Source organism: Brassica oleracea, chromosome C9 (genome assembly GCF_000695525.1).
Source record: "Brassica oleracea var. oleracea cultivar TO1000 chromosome C9, BOL, whole genome shotgun sequence".
In the NCBI taxonomy this organism is placed as follows: Eukaryota; Viridiplantae; Streptophyta; class Magnoliopsida; order Brassicales; family Brassicaceae; genus Brassica; species Brassica oleracea.
Genome location: NC_027756.1, coordinates 17,790,336 through 17,803,970, shown reverse-complemented (window position 1 = coordinate 17,803,970; position 13,635 = coordinate 17,790,336). Strand labels below are relative to the sequence as shown.

The 13,635-nt window shown below is 33.1% G+C and overlaps 2 protein-coding genes and 1 long non-coding RNA gene across 10 annotated transcripts; 2 read left to right on the top strand and 1 right to left on the bottom strand.

Moving 5' to 3' along the window:
- The first annotated feature begins 1,376 nt into the window (after positions 1 to 1,376).
- On the top strand, positions 1,377 to 4,133 carry LOC106315395 (ras GTPase-activating protein-binding protein 2-like). The gene is made up of 9 exons (XM_013753120.1): positions 1,377 to 1,576; positions 1,640 to 1,774; positions 1,958 to 2,273; positions 2,355 to 2,599; positions 2,770 to 2,971; positions 3,126 to 3,247; positions 3,335 to 3,403; positions 3,492 to 3,570; positions 3,716 to 4,133. Exons 1-9 carry the CDS (start codon positions 1,547 to 1,549, stop codon positions 3,847 to 3,849), a joined length of 1,332 nt encoding a protein of 443 aa, XP_013608574.1. The 5' UTR covers positions 1,377 to 1,546; the 3' UTR covers positions 3,850 to 4,133.
- A 78-nt stretch (positions 4,134 to 4,211) lies between these two features.
- On the bottom strand, positions 4,212 to 9,083 carry LOC106315396 (alcohol dehydrogenase class-3-like). 2 transcript variants are annotated; one of them, XM_013753121.1, is made up of 9 exons: positions 9,051 to 9,083; positions 8,451 to 8,618; positions 8,337 to 8,383; positions 5,855 to 6,180; positions 5,248 to 5,330; positions 5,080 to 5,155; positions 4,842 to 4,999; positions 4,598 to 4,759; positions 4,212 to 4,515 (listed from the first exon to the last, which is right to left on the bottom strand). In XM_013753121.1, the coding sequence occupies exons 1-9, from the start codon at positions 9,066 to 9,068 to the stop codon at positions 4,399 to 4,401; spliced, it is 1,155 nt and encodes a 384-aa protein (XP_013608575.1). In that variant the 5' UTR covers positions 9,069 to 9,083; the 3' UTR covers positions 4,212 to 4,398. The 2 variants fall into 2 exon arrangements, with proteins under 2 accessions (XP_013608575.1, XP_013608576.1); XM_013753122.1 differs by lacking the exon at positions 9,051 to 9,083 and adding an exon at positions 8,676 to 8,904 and having other exon boundaries at positions 8,451 to 8,587.
- Positions 9,084 to 11,919: 2,836 nt separating this feature from the next.
- LOC106315399 lies at positions 11,920 to 13,616 on the top strand. 7 transcript variants are annotated; one of them, XR_001264594.1, is made up of 7 exons: positions 11,920 to 12,150; positions 12,412 to 12,689; positions 12,803 to 12,914; positions 12,985 to 13,123; positions 13,205 to 13,282; positions 13,374 to 13,448; positions 13,545 to 13,616. It is a non-coding gene; the product is annotated as an uncharacterized LOC106315399 (long non-coding RNA). The 7 variants fall into 7 exon arrangements; XR_001264596.1 differs by having other exon boundaries at positions 12,978 to 13,123; XR_001264592.1 differs by adding an exon at positions 12,283 to 12,314 and having other exon boundaries at positions 12,803 to 13,123.
- Positions 13,617 to 13,635: the final 19 nt, after the last annotated feature.

Genomic DNA, 13,635 nt, shown 5'->3' with positions numbered 1-13,635 from the left:
CTACACTGAAAAATTGTAATATGCAAAAAAAAAAAACTGCCTTTGTTGAGGCCAACATGAAAGAAAAAAATAATAATTTGATCATGGCAGCATAAGGGAAAAAGAAAAAAAATAGAATATAAAGTAAGCGATCATCGGTTGATAAAAAAAAGTTAAGCGATCAGCGATCAGCGAATATGAGAAATGATATATTAATAGAGAGTACTTAAAACTATACGAAAAAATTGTCAATTTATATATTTTCGAAATTTGAAGTTTTCACATAAATCATTCAAAGAAAATATTTTCAATTTTAATATATATATACATATATATATATATATTTAATAAATTATTAATTAAAATAATAAACATTTATATTTTTAATAAAATTCATTTTGGTGATTTTAAGAGACAAAAACTAAAAAAAAACTACTTAGAAGATTTGTCATTTATTCTAATGCCTTATTATTTGAAGTCGAAAACATATTTCTAACTTAAAATTAAACGTTATAAACAATTATTATTAATCTTGTAGCGTGTTACTAAAATTAAAAGGTCTAAACCAAAGTTATATTACTAGCGAAAGATCCTTATCCAAAAAACAGAACCGAATTCGATTTGGAAAAATAGTACATAACTCAAACTAAAACTGGTTGAATATCCGAACAGTTTCAAAACTTTGGTATCTGAAAACCCAAACCAAACCCGATATAAATCAAAATATTTCACGTATCCAAATTAGATTTATATACTTAGTAATGTTAATTATATTTAGAACTAATATCTAAAAATATCCTAAATAAATATGATATTTTAAAGTTATCCAGAATATTTGAAAATGCATACAAATAGTCAAAAGTAAACATCTAAATTAGCTAAACAATACTCAATCACAAAAAAAAAATACGTGATATATATATATATATATATATATATTGATTTTGCATTCAAATATTCAAGCAAAACCAACTTCTATCTTATGCTTAGGTTTTTTTGGCATATATTATTCCAAAATGGGTTATATTTATATTTATTTTTAGATTTTGAGAAATTAAAGTATCGATAAGTCAAAAAAAAAAACTAAAATATTTAAACAGTTTATTCGAACCGCAAAAATACAAACTGAATTTGAACCAAAATTTGTAAATATATGAATGAGACTAAAATCTATTACCCCGAAACTTTGTGAATCCGGACGGGTAACCGATCTTGATAATGTTACGTTTAGCAAAAGCCAAAACTAGATATATAAAATGTGTAATGGAAGTAGGGATATTTGAGTACGAAACCAAAACAGACGGGGGAGAAATTAAAGAGAGAAAGAAATATAAGGTCCCATATCTCAAAACCAAAAAGAGAAACGCCTCCTCGTAACCCTATCTAAACAGTACACTCAAAACCCCCCTCCCCCTTTTAGTCAGTCTTCGTCTTCTTCTTCCTCGTTAGATCTAAACTCTCCATTTCGTTCCTATCCTTCTCAGATCCGTTTCGCTTAAGTTGGAAACTTGTTCGTATTGGAGCGTTCCGATCTCCTCCTCCTCCTTGAGCTTTAGAGGTGTTAATAATGGCGACTCCTTATCCTGGAGCGATGCAGGCGAGTTTCTTTTCCTCTTATCGGTTTTTGTGTTGAGTATCTGAATCGGTGTTGTGTGTGCAGGTGGGTTCGTACTTCGTGGGACAGTACTATCAAGTGTGGCAGCAGCAGCCAGATCTCATCCACCAGTTTTACTCCGACACTAGCAAAGCCATCCGCGTCGATGGTGATTCCAGCGAAACAGCTGATACTTTGCTGGTAATCATCGTCATAATGATAAATCTTTATTTCTCTTCATTACCAATTTAGTGCTTTAGGATTCAGTTTTTGTGATAATAGATTCCAATCGTTTCTTGCATCTGTTTTTTATGATTTGTGCTTTGTTCGATTAGTAAAGTTTTGTGCTTTGGTTAATTAGGATTGAGTTTCTAATTATTGCAGAATATTCACAACATGGTCATGTCACTGAACTTCACTGCCATCGAAGTGAAGACCATCAATTCAGTTGAGTCCTGGGAAGGTGGTGTTCTCGTGGCTGTTTCAGGATCCGTCAAGACAAAGGAGTTCAGCAACAGGAGGAGTTTCATGCAGACTTTCTTTCTTGCTCCTCAGGAGAAGGGTTACTTTGTTCTCAATGATATTTTTCAGTTCATCCATGAGGGAACTGTCTCCTATCATCAGCCTTCTTATTTGTCCGAGACCAACCGGGACGAGGCTCAGCTCAATCCTCCAAACCCTCATCCTGAAGAACCCCAAGGTTTTGTTTGCGCAAGTCAATTCAAAAGCTAATTATTAATTGTTTTATATTCAAAGTGTCATCACTGTTTTGGATTTCCAGTTCCTGACTATGTTCTGGAGCAAGAGGCGAGAGATTATGTGGATGCTGTCCAAATCAAAGATGATCCTGTAGATAAGTACAGTCTGCAAGAGGACCAACATCATGAAGACTACGAGGATGAAGTTGAGGAGGTTGACGAAACACCTAGGGAGGAAGTTGTGGTTGATGTGGTCCATGAATCTCGGGCTGCACCTCCACAGGAACCACCCGTTGGTGAAAAATCCAAGATGAGTTATGCTTCCATTGTAAGTGCACACACTCTATGGTCACGTGTAGTTGTTACTAAACATCATATCTAATCGACTTAGGAAGCATCTATCTTGCGGTGTTCATTCATATTTGGTATTGTCTCAGTTTGGTTATAGAAAATTGGATTTATAAACTGGAGATGTGTTATTATTTCTCTTATCCACAGTTACGGGTTGCAAAGGAAGCAGCTGCGGCGCCTGTTGTTTCTACACAACCATCACATAACCGGAACTCCCAAGAGATTAATGAGTGGGATCAACCACTGATGACTCCTTCCCCTCAGGTGGCTGCGCCTCTTGCCCCTGCGCAGCAACCATATATTACCGACTATGGAGCAGAGGCCGAAGATGGCTTCGGATTTGAGGACTGTAAGTTGTTTTATACTCTGGACCAGTAAAAGTTTTGAACTTCCTCATATAAAATGGTTATAGAAGTTAATTAGGTTAGGGTGTGTTGCTGTTTGATTTTCTTTCTCATTTTGGAAAAATGCATTAATTCATTTATTGGTTTATTTTGTTGCAGTTGAGATGAAGTCTGTGTACGTTAGGAATTTGCCTTCCGACATATCTGCGTCTGAAATCGAGGAAGAGTTCAAGAACTTTGGTACAATCAAACCTGATGGTGTTTTCCTAAGAACCCGCAAGGTATAATTTTCTTGCTTTTGCTTTTTGTGGAAGTAATATGAAGAAGAAGCACTAAAGCTAAATAATCTTCCACAACCGAACATGCAGGATGTTGTTGGTGTTTGCTATGCCTTTGTTGAGTTTGAGGACATGACTTCCGTCGAGAATGCTATAAAGGTTTCGTGATATTCTTCACCAGATTAAGTGTCTTCCTCTGTTAGCATTTCGGTTTGTTCTTATCGGTTTCCCTGTGTGTAATAAATAGGCTTCTCCAATATACTTGGGTGGAAGACACGTATACATTGAGGGACGAAGACCTAATCCCGCTGGTGTTCGCGGAGCAAGTAAGTCTTCTGTAGAAACTGTGATCTATGTCCAAACAATTTCTTGTAGTATATAACCTTTTCTGAGTGTCTCTCTCTTACATTACTCATAAGAATGAAAGTTAACCTCATGTAACTCACTGTGATTGTGATTTCTTTCGACCAGGAAGGGGAGGACGCGGAAGGGGTGGATACCCAACAGAAGCACCAAGAGGCCGGTTTGGTTCTTCCCGAGGAAACCGGGATGGAGGTGGTGACTATAGGGCAAGAGGCAACGGTTACAACCGTGTTGGCCGCTAAGTAAGGAACAAAAGAAAAGCAGCTGAATCTCTCTTCTTTTAGTTTGTGTTTTCAAGGCTTGGACTCTCTTACACCTTCCTTTGAGAATAGCTTTAGTTATGTAACATTTCAATTTTTGTGTGTTCCTTTTCATCATTAGTTTGAATTTGGAACTTCAGTGTGTTGCAGTTGCTTTGTTTGTCCTTTTTTCAATTTAATTGTTTTGTCCGACTCTTTGAGAGTTGATGTTAGAGAAAAGTTGTGTGTTTAAACCCATAAAAATGACAGAAGTTACTACTTTAAACCAGTTTGACACTTTGAAACAATAAAACCATTTTTGCTATCACATTCAGTTTTCAATGAGCATCTATTGGTCATCTTAATCGAACACTAGATCCATGTAATCTCCATAAACATGGTTGCTTATTATTAATGATGCTTCTCGGTCTTTTAATCAAAAATTATTAAAGCGCACACACGGTTCGAGTCTGTTGCTCAGGAAATTGACGAGTCACAAGACGCATGATAAAGCAGAGAGAGAGAGAGAGACGACATAAACCCAATGGTGTATCAATCGCTGGTACTGAGGACACAACGAAGACAAGTGCCATCATGCAGCAGATCAAAAGCCTTATTGATCTCTCCCAATGTCATGCTGTGCGTTATGTACTCATCCACTTTTATCTCCTGCACTCGTCATACAAAAAGTCAAGTGTTTGAAGAGAAGATAAAATCAGAATCGTTGCTTTAAGTTAAAAGTTTTTCTGACCTTGTTCATATACTTCTCTACAAGCCAAGGCACTTGGGTTCGACTCTTGAAACCACCAAATGCTGTTCCTTTCCACACGCGGCCAGTCACAAGTTGGAACGGTCGTGTTGATATTTCTTGTCCTGATGCTGCAACACCCACTATAACTGATGTTCCCCATCCCTACACCATCGTCTTTACTCTTAAAGCACACCCTCTCGTCTTATGTAAGTTCTATAGGCTCTTAATGGGTTCTTGAGTTTACCTTGTGACAGCACTCCAATGCGGCTCTCATCACGGAGACATTCCCGATGCACTCAAAGCTGTAGTCAACACCTCCATCAGTGAGGTCGACAATCACTTCCTGAATTGGCTTTTGGTGGTCCTTTGGGTTCACAAACTCGTTCACACCAAATTTCTTTGCTGATATTCCAACCAAGAAAGAACTCAATGTATTGTCTGATTAACCAAGCCAATAAAAAAAAAGGATAAGAAGTTTTTACCAGTTTCATACTTCTTGCTGTCGATATCAATGCCAATGATCCTTGTAGCACCAGCTGTTTTCGCACCCTCAGCAACCTATCCATTGACAATGTAAATAAATTTAACCAAAACGTTCACTTCCATGGAGAAAATGAATCATCGGAAGGTTTAGAAAGGTAGTAGCTTACAGCAAGTCCCACAGTCCCAAGACCAAAGATGGCAACATTAGACCCTGGTTCTACTTTTGCTGTGTTCCAAACAGCTCCAAGGCCTGATAGGATCAAGAAACATGATATAGTACTGTTAGCTACTTCAGTATCACCAAAAAGCCAAATAAGGAAGTGAGCTACTACTTTAGGTTCCTATCAGAAAGTATAAACAGGATGGTGAAGAAAACATGTAGATCAATCTTATCAGTGATGTGGGTGGGTAGTTAACACACGCCAAAGAGACTTTACAGCAAACTGAGCAGATAAATGTGTAACAAAGACTGCACATAATCAATCAAGTTTGCAGTATTTCAAATTGCTCCAAGGCCTAATAAGATCAAGAAATATGATACACTGTTAAAGACCATAGACTTGAACATCACCAAAAACTCACAAGACCAAATAGGTTCATAACATTATATTAGATTATATTAGATAGCAAAGAGAGGGTGGTAAAGAAACCATTTAGATCTCAAATCTTATATCAGTATATGTAATGTTGCTTCAATAAACATAATAGGTAGCAGTACAATGGCGTAACAAGGAGTGCACATAATCAATCTGAGTTTGATCGATCATTTCTTACCAGTGGGAACACCACATCCAAGAAGGCAGACTTTCTCCAAAGGAGCCTTAGGATCAATCTTGGCGACACTGACGTCATGAACAACAGTGTACTGACTAAACGTGGAGGTGCCCATGAAGTGATAAATGGGTTTCCCATTAACCGAGAACCGGCTCTTACGGTCGTTCATCATAACCCCAACACCTGTAGCGGACCGAACCTTGCCGCAGAGGTTAGTCTTGCCGGATTTGCAGAACTTGCATTCACGGCACTCGGCTTGATAGCAAGGGATAACATGGTCTCCAGGTTGAACTTCAGTCACACCTTCACCAACACTCTCAACCACCCTGTTTAGTTACCAATGCATTATTTTTTTTCGTAATTTAACTATTTTTCACAGCTTTAAATCTATACTATTATTTATGAAGTGATTTAGCTTATTTGTCATGATTTTCATGATTTTAGGTAATTTTGCTTATTTGTCATGTTTTAGTTAGGTTTAAGCTGAGTCAATAATTTATTAATTTAAATAATAATATAACTATAAAATATGTAATTAGATATATAATTATTTTGATTTTGCTTATTTGTCATGTTTTTATTAGGTTTTAACTTAATCATTAATTTATTATTCAGTTTTTGGCTGAGGTCATTCATTTATTAATTTAGATGATAAAACTATACACTTTGTAACTAGATATATAATTATTTTAATTTTTCTTATTTGTCATGTTCTCCATGATTTAAGTTAATTTTGCTAATTTGTCATGTTTTATTAGGTTTTAGCTATTCATTAATTTATTATTAGTTTTTAACTGAGTCATCATTAATTTATTAATTTAAATAATACAACTATTTCAAGATTTGTAATTAGATACATTTTTTTTTTAATTGTAACTTTGACAAGTTATGATCAATTCTTATTATTCTATTTTAAAATCATATTCGTTACTAGATGTAGAACATAATCTACATTTTAATATAGTTTATAGCTTAATGATAGTATAGATAATGTATAAGTGATATTTATCTTAGTTTAGATCGTATTATAGTTATAGTAGTATGTAAATGCTAATACATAGAATTATGATGCCGACTTTATGTTAGTATCCATTTTAATAATCTATTATTATAATTTTCCGACTATGCTATGATTGTATATATTCTCATTATACGTTCAATGGGAAATACACACAAAATTTACAAAATTTCATCTTTAAATAATATGAAACACTAACGTTGTCTTTTGGAAAAAGAAACATGTTTCACTTTTTCTTATTGGAGATATTGAGTCGGCTAAATATTGCTATAAAATTAGAGTGAAGGTGTTGATACTTTATAATCATGAAAAAATCAAAATTTGTTTCAACTGATGATGTTGGTTGATACCATTGTAAATATTAATTTATTTCATTATTGATTCACATTAATTATACGATTTGGTGTTAGTCAATTATTTTGAAATTTTTTTTTTTGGGGAACTAGGGACTCATGTTTCTATTGATAAATGTTCTTTTTTGGCGACTTGTCTTTTGGTAATTTCTGATCTAAGTTATGTCAAATGAGATTATTTTATTCTGCATAATTTCACTTCTGGTGATTAGACCATAAAATATAAAACGCCTCCTCTGCTTTTTTAAGATAAATTTCTATAGAACAACCAAAATCATACCTTGTGATGATTTTTCAAAAGAGTTAAAAATAATTATTTCATGGAATTTCAATATGAAAAGGAATGTTTAGTCGGTGAATTTTCTATATCATATTTTGTTTTTATTGATGTACTCAATTTATGATATGTTTGTTCACAAGTTCTTTCTAATGTTTTGTGTTTTAGATATTATTGGCAAAGTCATGAATGTTGAACCTTTAAAATATATCATTGCAACAGGAAAATGTTTAACTAAGTTAGAATTAATTAATATTCGTGACAATGTAAATTTTATTTAGAGTTTAATTTAATATTGTTTTGTTTTTATGACATGACGTTTATTTAAATTTTTAATATTTAGTGATACATGTTTAACATGCACATTCTTGGTATGCAAACCAAGTATCATATTTCTTTAAACCAATCCTAAAAATTAGACTGATGTGTATTATTGAATTTTATTCAAGTTCTCTGTATAGTTGTACATGGCCAAGAACTATACTACTAAATTAAAGATTTGTTCTTTGGTATTGAATATGCTTACACTTGAGCCAAAATTTTTAAAACTAGACTCTTTAATATTAAAAAAAAAACTTGGGATTCAATTTCCAAATAAAAGACCGAAAACATACAAAAAAATATTTATATCTAATTAAATACATTAGCATAAAACAAGTAGAATAGTAAAAAAATATTAAGAATATATATTACACCTAGTATAATTGTAATAAACATAATTATGTTTTCTGAAGTTTACATTGAAAAAATAGAAAAATGTATATTTTTGAAATCTTTTATTTTTTCGAAATTTTCCGAAGGGAGTAAATTGGATGTGATGATTAGGGAACGTACCCAGCAGCTTCATGACCGAGGATACATGGGAAGAGACCTTCAGGATCCTGCAAATGGAAAGAGGATCAAAGATTTGAATCCCTAATCCGTAGCAGTGGAGAGAAAAGAGTGAACCTTGCCGCTCCAAGTGTAGGCGTCGGTGTGACAGAGAGCCGTGAATAGGATCTTGATCCGAACCTCACCGACCTGAGGAGGAGCGACTTGAACATCTTCGATGACGAGAGGCTTGTTCGGCTCGTAAGCCACCGCAGCTATGGAGATCGGAGTCGAAATTAGATTGATCTACAACAGTAGATAGGGTTTCAAAGAGTGTATATATATATGGAATAAAGCATATACCTTTGCAAGTGATAACCTGACCTTGAGTCGCCATTGACGCAGGAAGGAAGAAGAGATTAGAGAGAAAGTGGCAGCAGGCACTTGTGGTTGTGTGGAGTGTCGTTTCTTCTTTTTCTTCTCACTATCTTGTAAACCGGGTCGGGTCGAGTCGAATCGGGTTTGTTAATAATGGAATGAGTGAGAAAAGTCCGATTTGAAAGTAGTAGGCCCAAGAGGCGTATCATAACGTGCTTTGTCCAACGATAGTAGTGACAACCAATAAGAGTTGGGTACGAATCAGATATCTCGGGGGCCAACCCCTAACACTATTTTACTTACGGTCAAAATCACACTATTTTGGTGCAGTTTCAGTGCTAAAAAAATATTAGTGATAACCTGACCTTGAGTCGCCATTGACGCAGGAAGGAAGAAGAGATTAGAGAGAAAGTGGCAGCAGGCACTTGTGGTTGTGTGGAGTGTCGTTTCTTCTTTTTCTTCTCACTATCTTGTAAACCGGGTCGGGTCGAGTCGAATCGGGTTTGTTAATAATGGAATGAGTGAGAAAAGTCCGATTTGAAAGTAGTAGGCCCAAGAGGCGTATCATAACGTGCTTTGTCCAACGATAGTAGTGACAACCAATAAGAGTTGGGTACGAATCAGATATCTCGGGGGCCAACCCCTAACACTATTTTACTTACGGTCAAAATCACACTATTTTGGTGCAGTTTCAGCACTAAAAAAATGTTTTTTTCCAACCACAACACTAAATTTCACACTAAAATTTATTTTCTAATATTATATGTATTTAATTTTTTATTTATCATTTATTTAATTGTACATTTTATTAATAAAATCAGATATCTTGGGGTTTCGAAAGTATTCCTAGTTTTGTACGTATGATTTAATTTTGCCCTCACATCATTTGGATATTCGAGGTCCCAAATATCCGATAAAATATGCAATTTTAATTGGATCTTTTATTTGATTTGTAAAACTAAATACTTTTTTTCAAACTAAAATTTAGTAAAACAATAATATTTCATTATAAAAATAATTTGGGGAATTTTCATGTTGATCATTTTTTTGGTACTATTATTCATGTTTCCCACCACTAAAGAGACATTTTCAAAAATATATTCTTCATTAATGGGGCAAAAAACTCTTATATCTTGTTCTATATATATATAATAAATCATTATTTAAAAAAGAAAATTTAGGGCAATTCTCTCAAATAGTTATTTTTAAGTTTTTGTCAAAAAAATAGCTTTTAATAAGAAAAATGACCAAAATAACTTATTTTTATTTCGAAATTTTTAATTTTTTTTTTTAATTTGAAACTCTATCCTCAAAAGTCACCCCTTAACTATAAACCCTAACTCTAGATTAGTTAACCCTATGGTATAAATATATTTTTACTCTTTAATAAAAAAATTTTTGGTCATTTTTCTCATTGAAAGCTATTTTTGTGACAAAAATTTAAAAAGAGCTATCCTAGGAAATTTTTGTTTTTATATATTCAAATTATACTTTTTCAAATTCAAACTTTTTTTATAAATATTTTTTTGAATTTTTTTTAAAAAAATTTCTTTCTAAAAATCGAAAATTGTTTTTGAAACTATTTTTTATTTTATTTTTTATTTTTTAAGTATTTATTTACATATTTATTGATCATTCCGTTTCAAAATGTTATATATTTTAGATTTTTCACCCATTTTAAGAAAACACATTAAATTTGCATATTTTTTTGTGATTATCTTTTTCCAATAATTTTAAGCGAATAAAAATTCTCTTCTTGAAACAATTTTTTTTTTCTATAATATATAACTTTACGAAACGGAGGGATTAGTTAACCTAGAGTTATAAATGTTTTTTTATCTTTCGTTAAAAATGAGGTAAAAATAAGTTAGTGTAAACATAAAAAATGGTACTATGAATGCGATATTTTTTGGCAATTTCCCAAATAACTTCTTCGTCTTTTATGAGATATCACATGAGTTAGAGATGTCCGACTGAAGAGAGGAGAAACCTTTGGTCACTGTGTCGTGTTTGTGCAATTCAGAGAGTATCATTATTTTAAGATTATCATCTATCATTTGGATTTTCACACGTGATGCTTAAGATTACAGATACGTTGTTCCAAAAATTTATAAAACAAAAAAATGTTACTCACACATATCCTTATCATATTATTTGAAAATCAATTTTCTACGTGTTACGCTCATGTTAATTCTCGCGCTGATTTAAAAGGTACCTTTAAATAATTTAAAATGTTATATTTAATTGTCACTATTAAATTTACTTTATTTTTTATTTGGTAGTTTCTGTTAATTAGAGTTTAACTTTAATTACTTTTTTATGTTTTCCAATAACATATAAAATAAAAAGGAGAATTTTAAAATTTTTAAAAATGGATTTTAATAATATTTATTTATAATATGATTTCAAAAAGGAAAGTTATAAAAATAATCTTGAAATTAAAATAATAAAATAAAAACATATTATTTTATAATAATATTTTATTAATTTTATACATATAAATTATGGATAACTCAAAAATATTAGAATGAAATAAAATTTAAATAATTTAAACAATTTATTTCTTTTGTAAAATATAATTGCATGATGAGATTCAAAATATTAAATAATTTTAACAATTTATTTCTTTTGTAAAACATATTTGCATGAGATTCAAAATAATTTTATGTACTTTTTAATCAACCCACACTTTAGTTTAATTTGTCTATTTGATTAGCAAAAAAAAATATTATGTTATATCAAATCTCAGTAAAATATATTTAAGAGAACACCTAACCTAAATGTAAAATTAAAAAATTATCAAAATATTAATATATTTAGAGAAACAAAATATTACCGACTAGATATCACATACACAAAATCACATGTCTAATTCAAAAATATAATATTATTAATATAAATTATACATATAAATTATAAAATTATTTAAATTGAAAGTTAAATATTAATTAGTTATTATAATATCTTATATATATAAAAGAGACTTGTCTGTATTCACAGCCCTCCACATCATTTTTCAGGATGGGGCATTTTTGGACACGTGTCACACTTTAATTATTCTCCAAATTTTTCGTTAACGAATGCTAAGTGGGTCATTGCAATTTCTGACTTTTAACCCAAACCAGGTTATGTATAGGCTTCTGTTCTCTTTTTTTATTCAGGCCCAACGTATCATTGCTTAGTGCTTAGACCCATTAGAAATATCAAAATAGATTATCGTCGCCGACCCTTCCCTTATCTGAAGCCTCCTTCGATCAACTTCCTGTAACGCCTTCTTTCTCCATTGATTTATACCTTAAATCCATTCATTAACTAGCTTTAGTCCACGCCTCCCACTCTATAGCATTTAATCGACCTCACTATCTTCATACGCAACCGACGGGAGGGCTCCTCCTATAAATTTCAACGCTCCGAGCGTTATACAGCTCCATCTCTGTGAAATCTAGAAGTATTGTCTCTGGTGATTACTAACTCCAAAAATGGAAACTTCCTACTCTTTTCTTGGTGATATGAATTAGTTTTGTCATTTCTTGGCTTTTGTACTCAAAATATCAGTAACTTTTTCTTCCTCATGTCTCTTTATGCAGTTCAGATTTAAAAGACAATGTTTTGTCATTCTCACTGGTTTGTTGCTTGATAATGTCATCTTGAACAACAAAGAAAAGAGTTATGTGTTCTGTTTTTTTTTACTTTTTAATTTGGGGTGTCTACGATCTTTCAGAACAGGATTGGTGGTACTGGAATGGACATGAGAAGCACAGCCAAGGTAATCTTTTTATTTTATTTATACGTTGATGAAAAAGTTAGCAAATTTCCTGTAAAATAGAATCAGAATGTCAAAGCTTAATGATCTCTGTTTGGTTTACTTTTACACTCTCCCTGGACCTGCAACCAACTATCAAAACTCCCAAAAAGGAACTATGATGGTTCCAACACTTGGTGAAGCTCCTGGGGAAGATAGTGAAGTGATCTTATAGTAAGGCCTCTCCTGCAAACCAAGTAAGAAAACAGTGGTCTCACAGCTCTTGCTTACTACATGTAACGCTACATCTGAAGGACTATATGAAACAACTTTAATCCCATCGTGCTTATAATCGCATGCTTACTTCCAGCCTTGCAGATTATACCATCAGCTCCTGCAAACAACAAACAACACATGCCACAATGCATTTGTTGAAAGGCACAATAGAGGAGGAAGCGAAAGCTAAGAAAATTAATATCACCGTAAGCAGTCTGCAAATCCCATTGATTTCCTCCTTTAATCCCAGCGGTTTGATGGACATATAGCATATAGAAACATCGTCTGAAAGCTGCAACCAAATCTGATTCGTCTTCCCAAATCAGAGCTCCTGTATAACAGACTCCAAAGTTTTAAAGTTCGAGATTGTCTAACAAAATCTCCTCTTTATCACGCTCCGACAAACCAGACCCAGGTATGTTTCTACTTCGTTGTTGATTCTTATGGATACTAGAGAACAACTAAATTATTCTAGCTTTGCCAACATAACATGCAGGTTGTGATGTCAGTCGGCCATGGTTAAACAATAACGTTTTGAGCAGTAGCAGCACTCAAGTTGTAAATGCCCCAAAAGGTACTCATCACTTAGTTCACACGCCACAGAGGACAGTGTAGAATTTGATGGTTCTCGCATCCATATCATAAATTAACGTCTAACTATGTAGATCCTTTGAGAAAGATGGCCCGAAGGAACATGATGTGGTTGTGCAAATCCAAGCTTCTTACACTCAATATGAAAGGTGAGGTGTGTTTCCAAAACAAACAACAAATTCCCTTCATCCAGACCCCATTCATTGCAGACACTGAACATTAAAATTAACCAAAATCTTTTCCAGGTGAACAGGCTGAGGCACACACTCAGTCAAAATTTATAATGAAGCTGGTGAGTATAAAACGGCATTGCTTTGATAAAATAGAAAACACTGC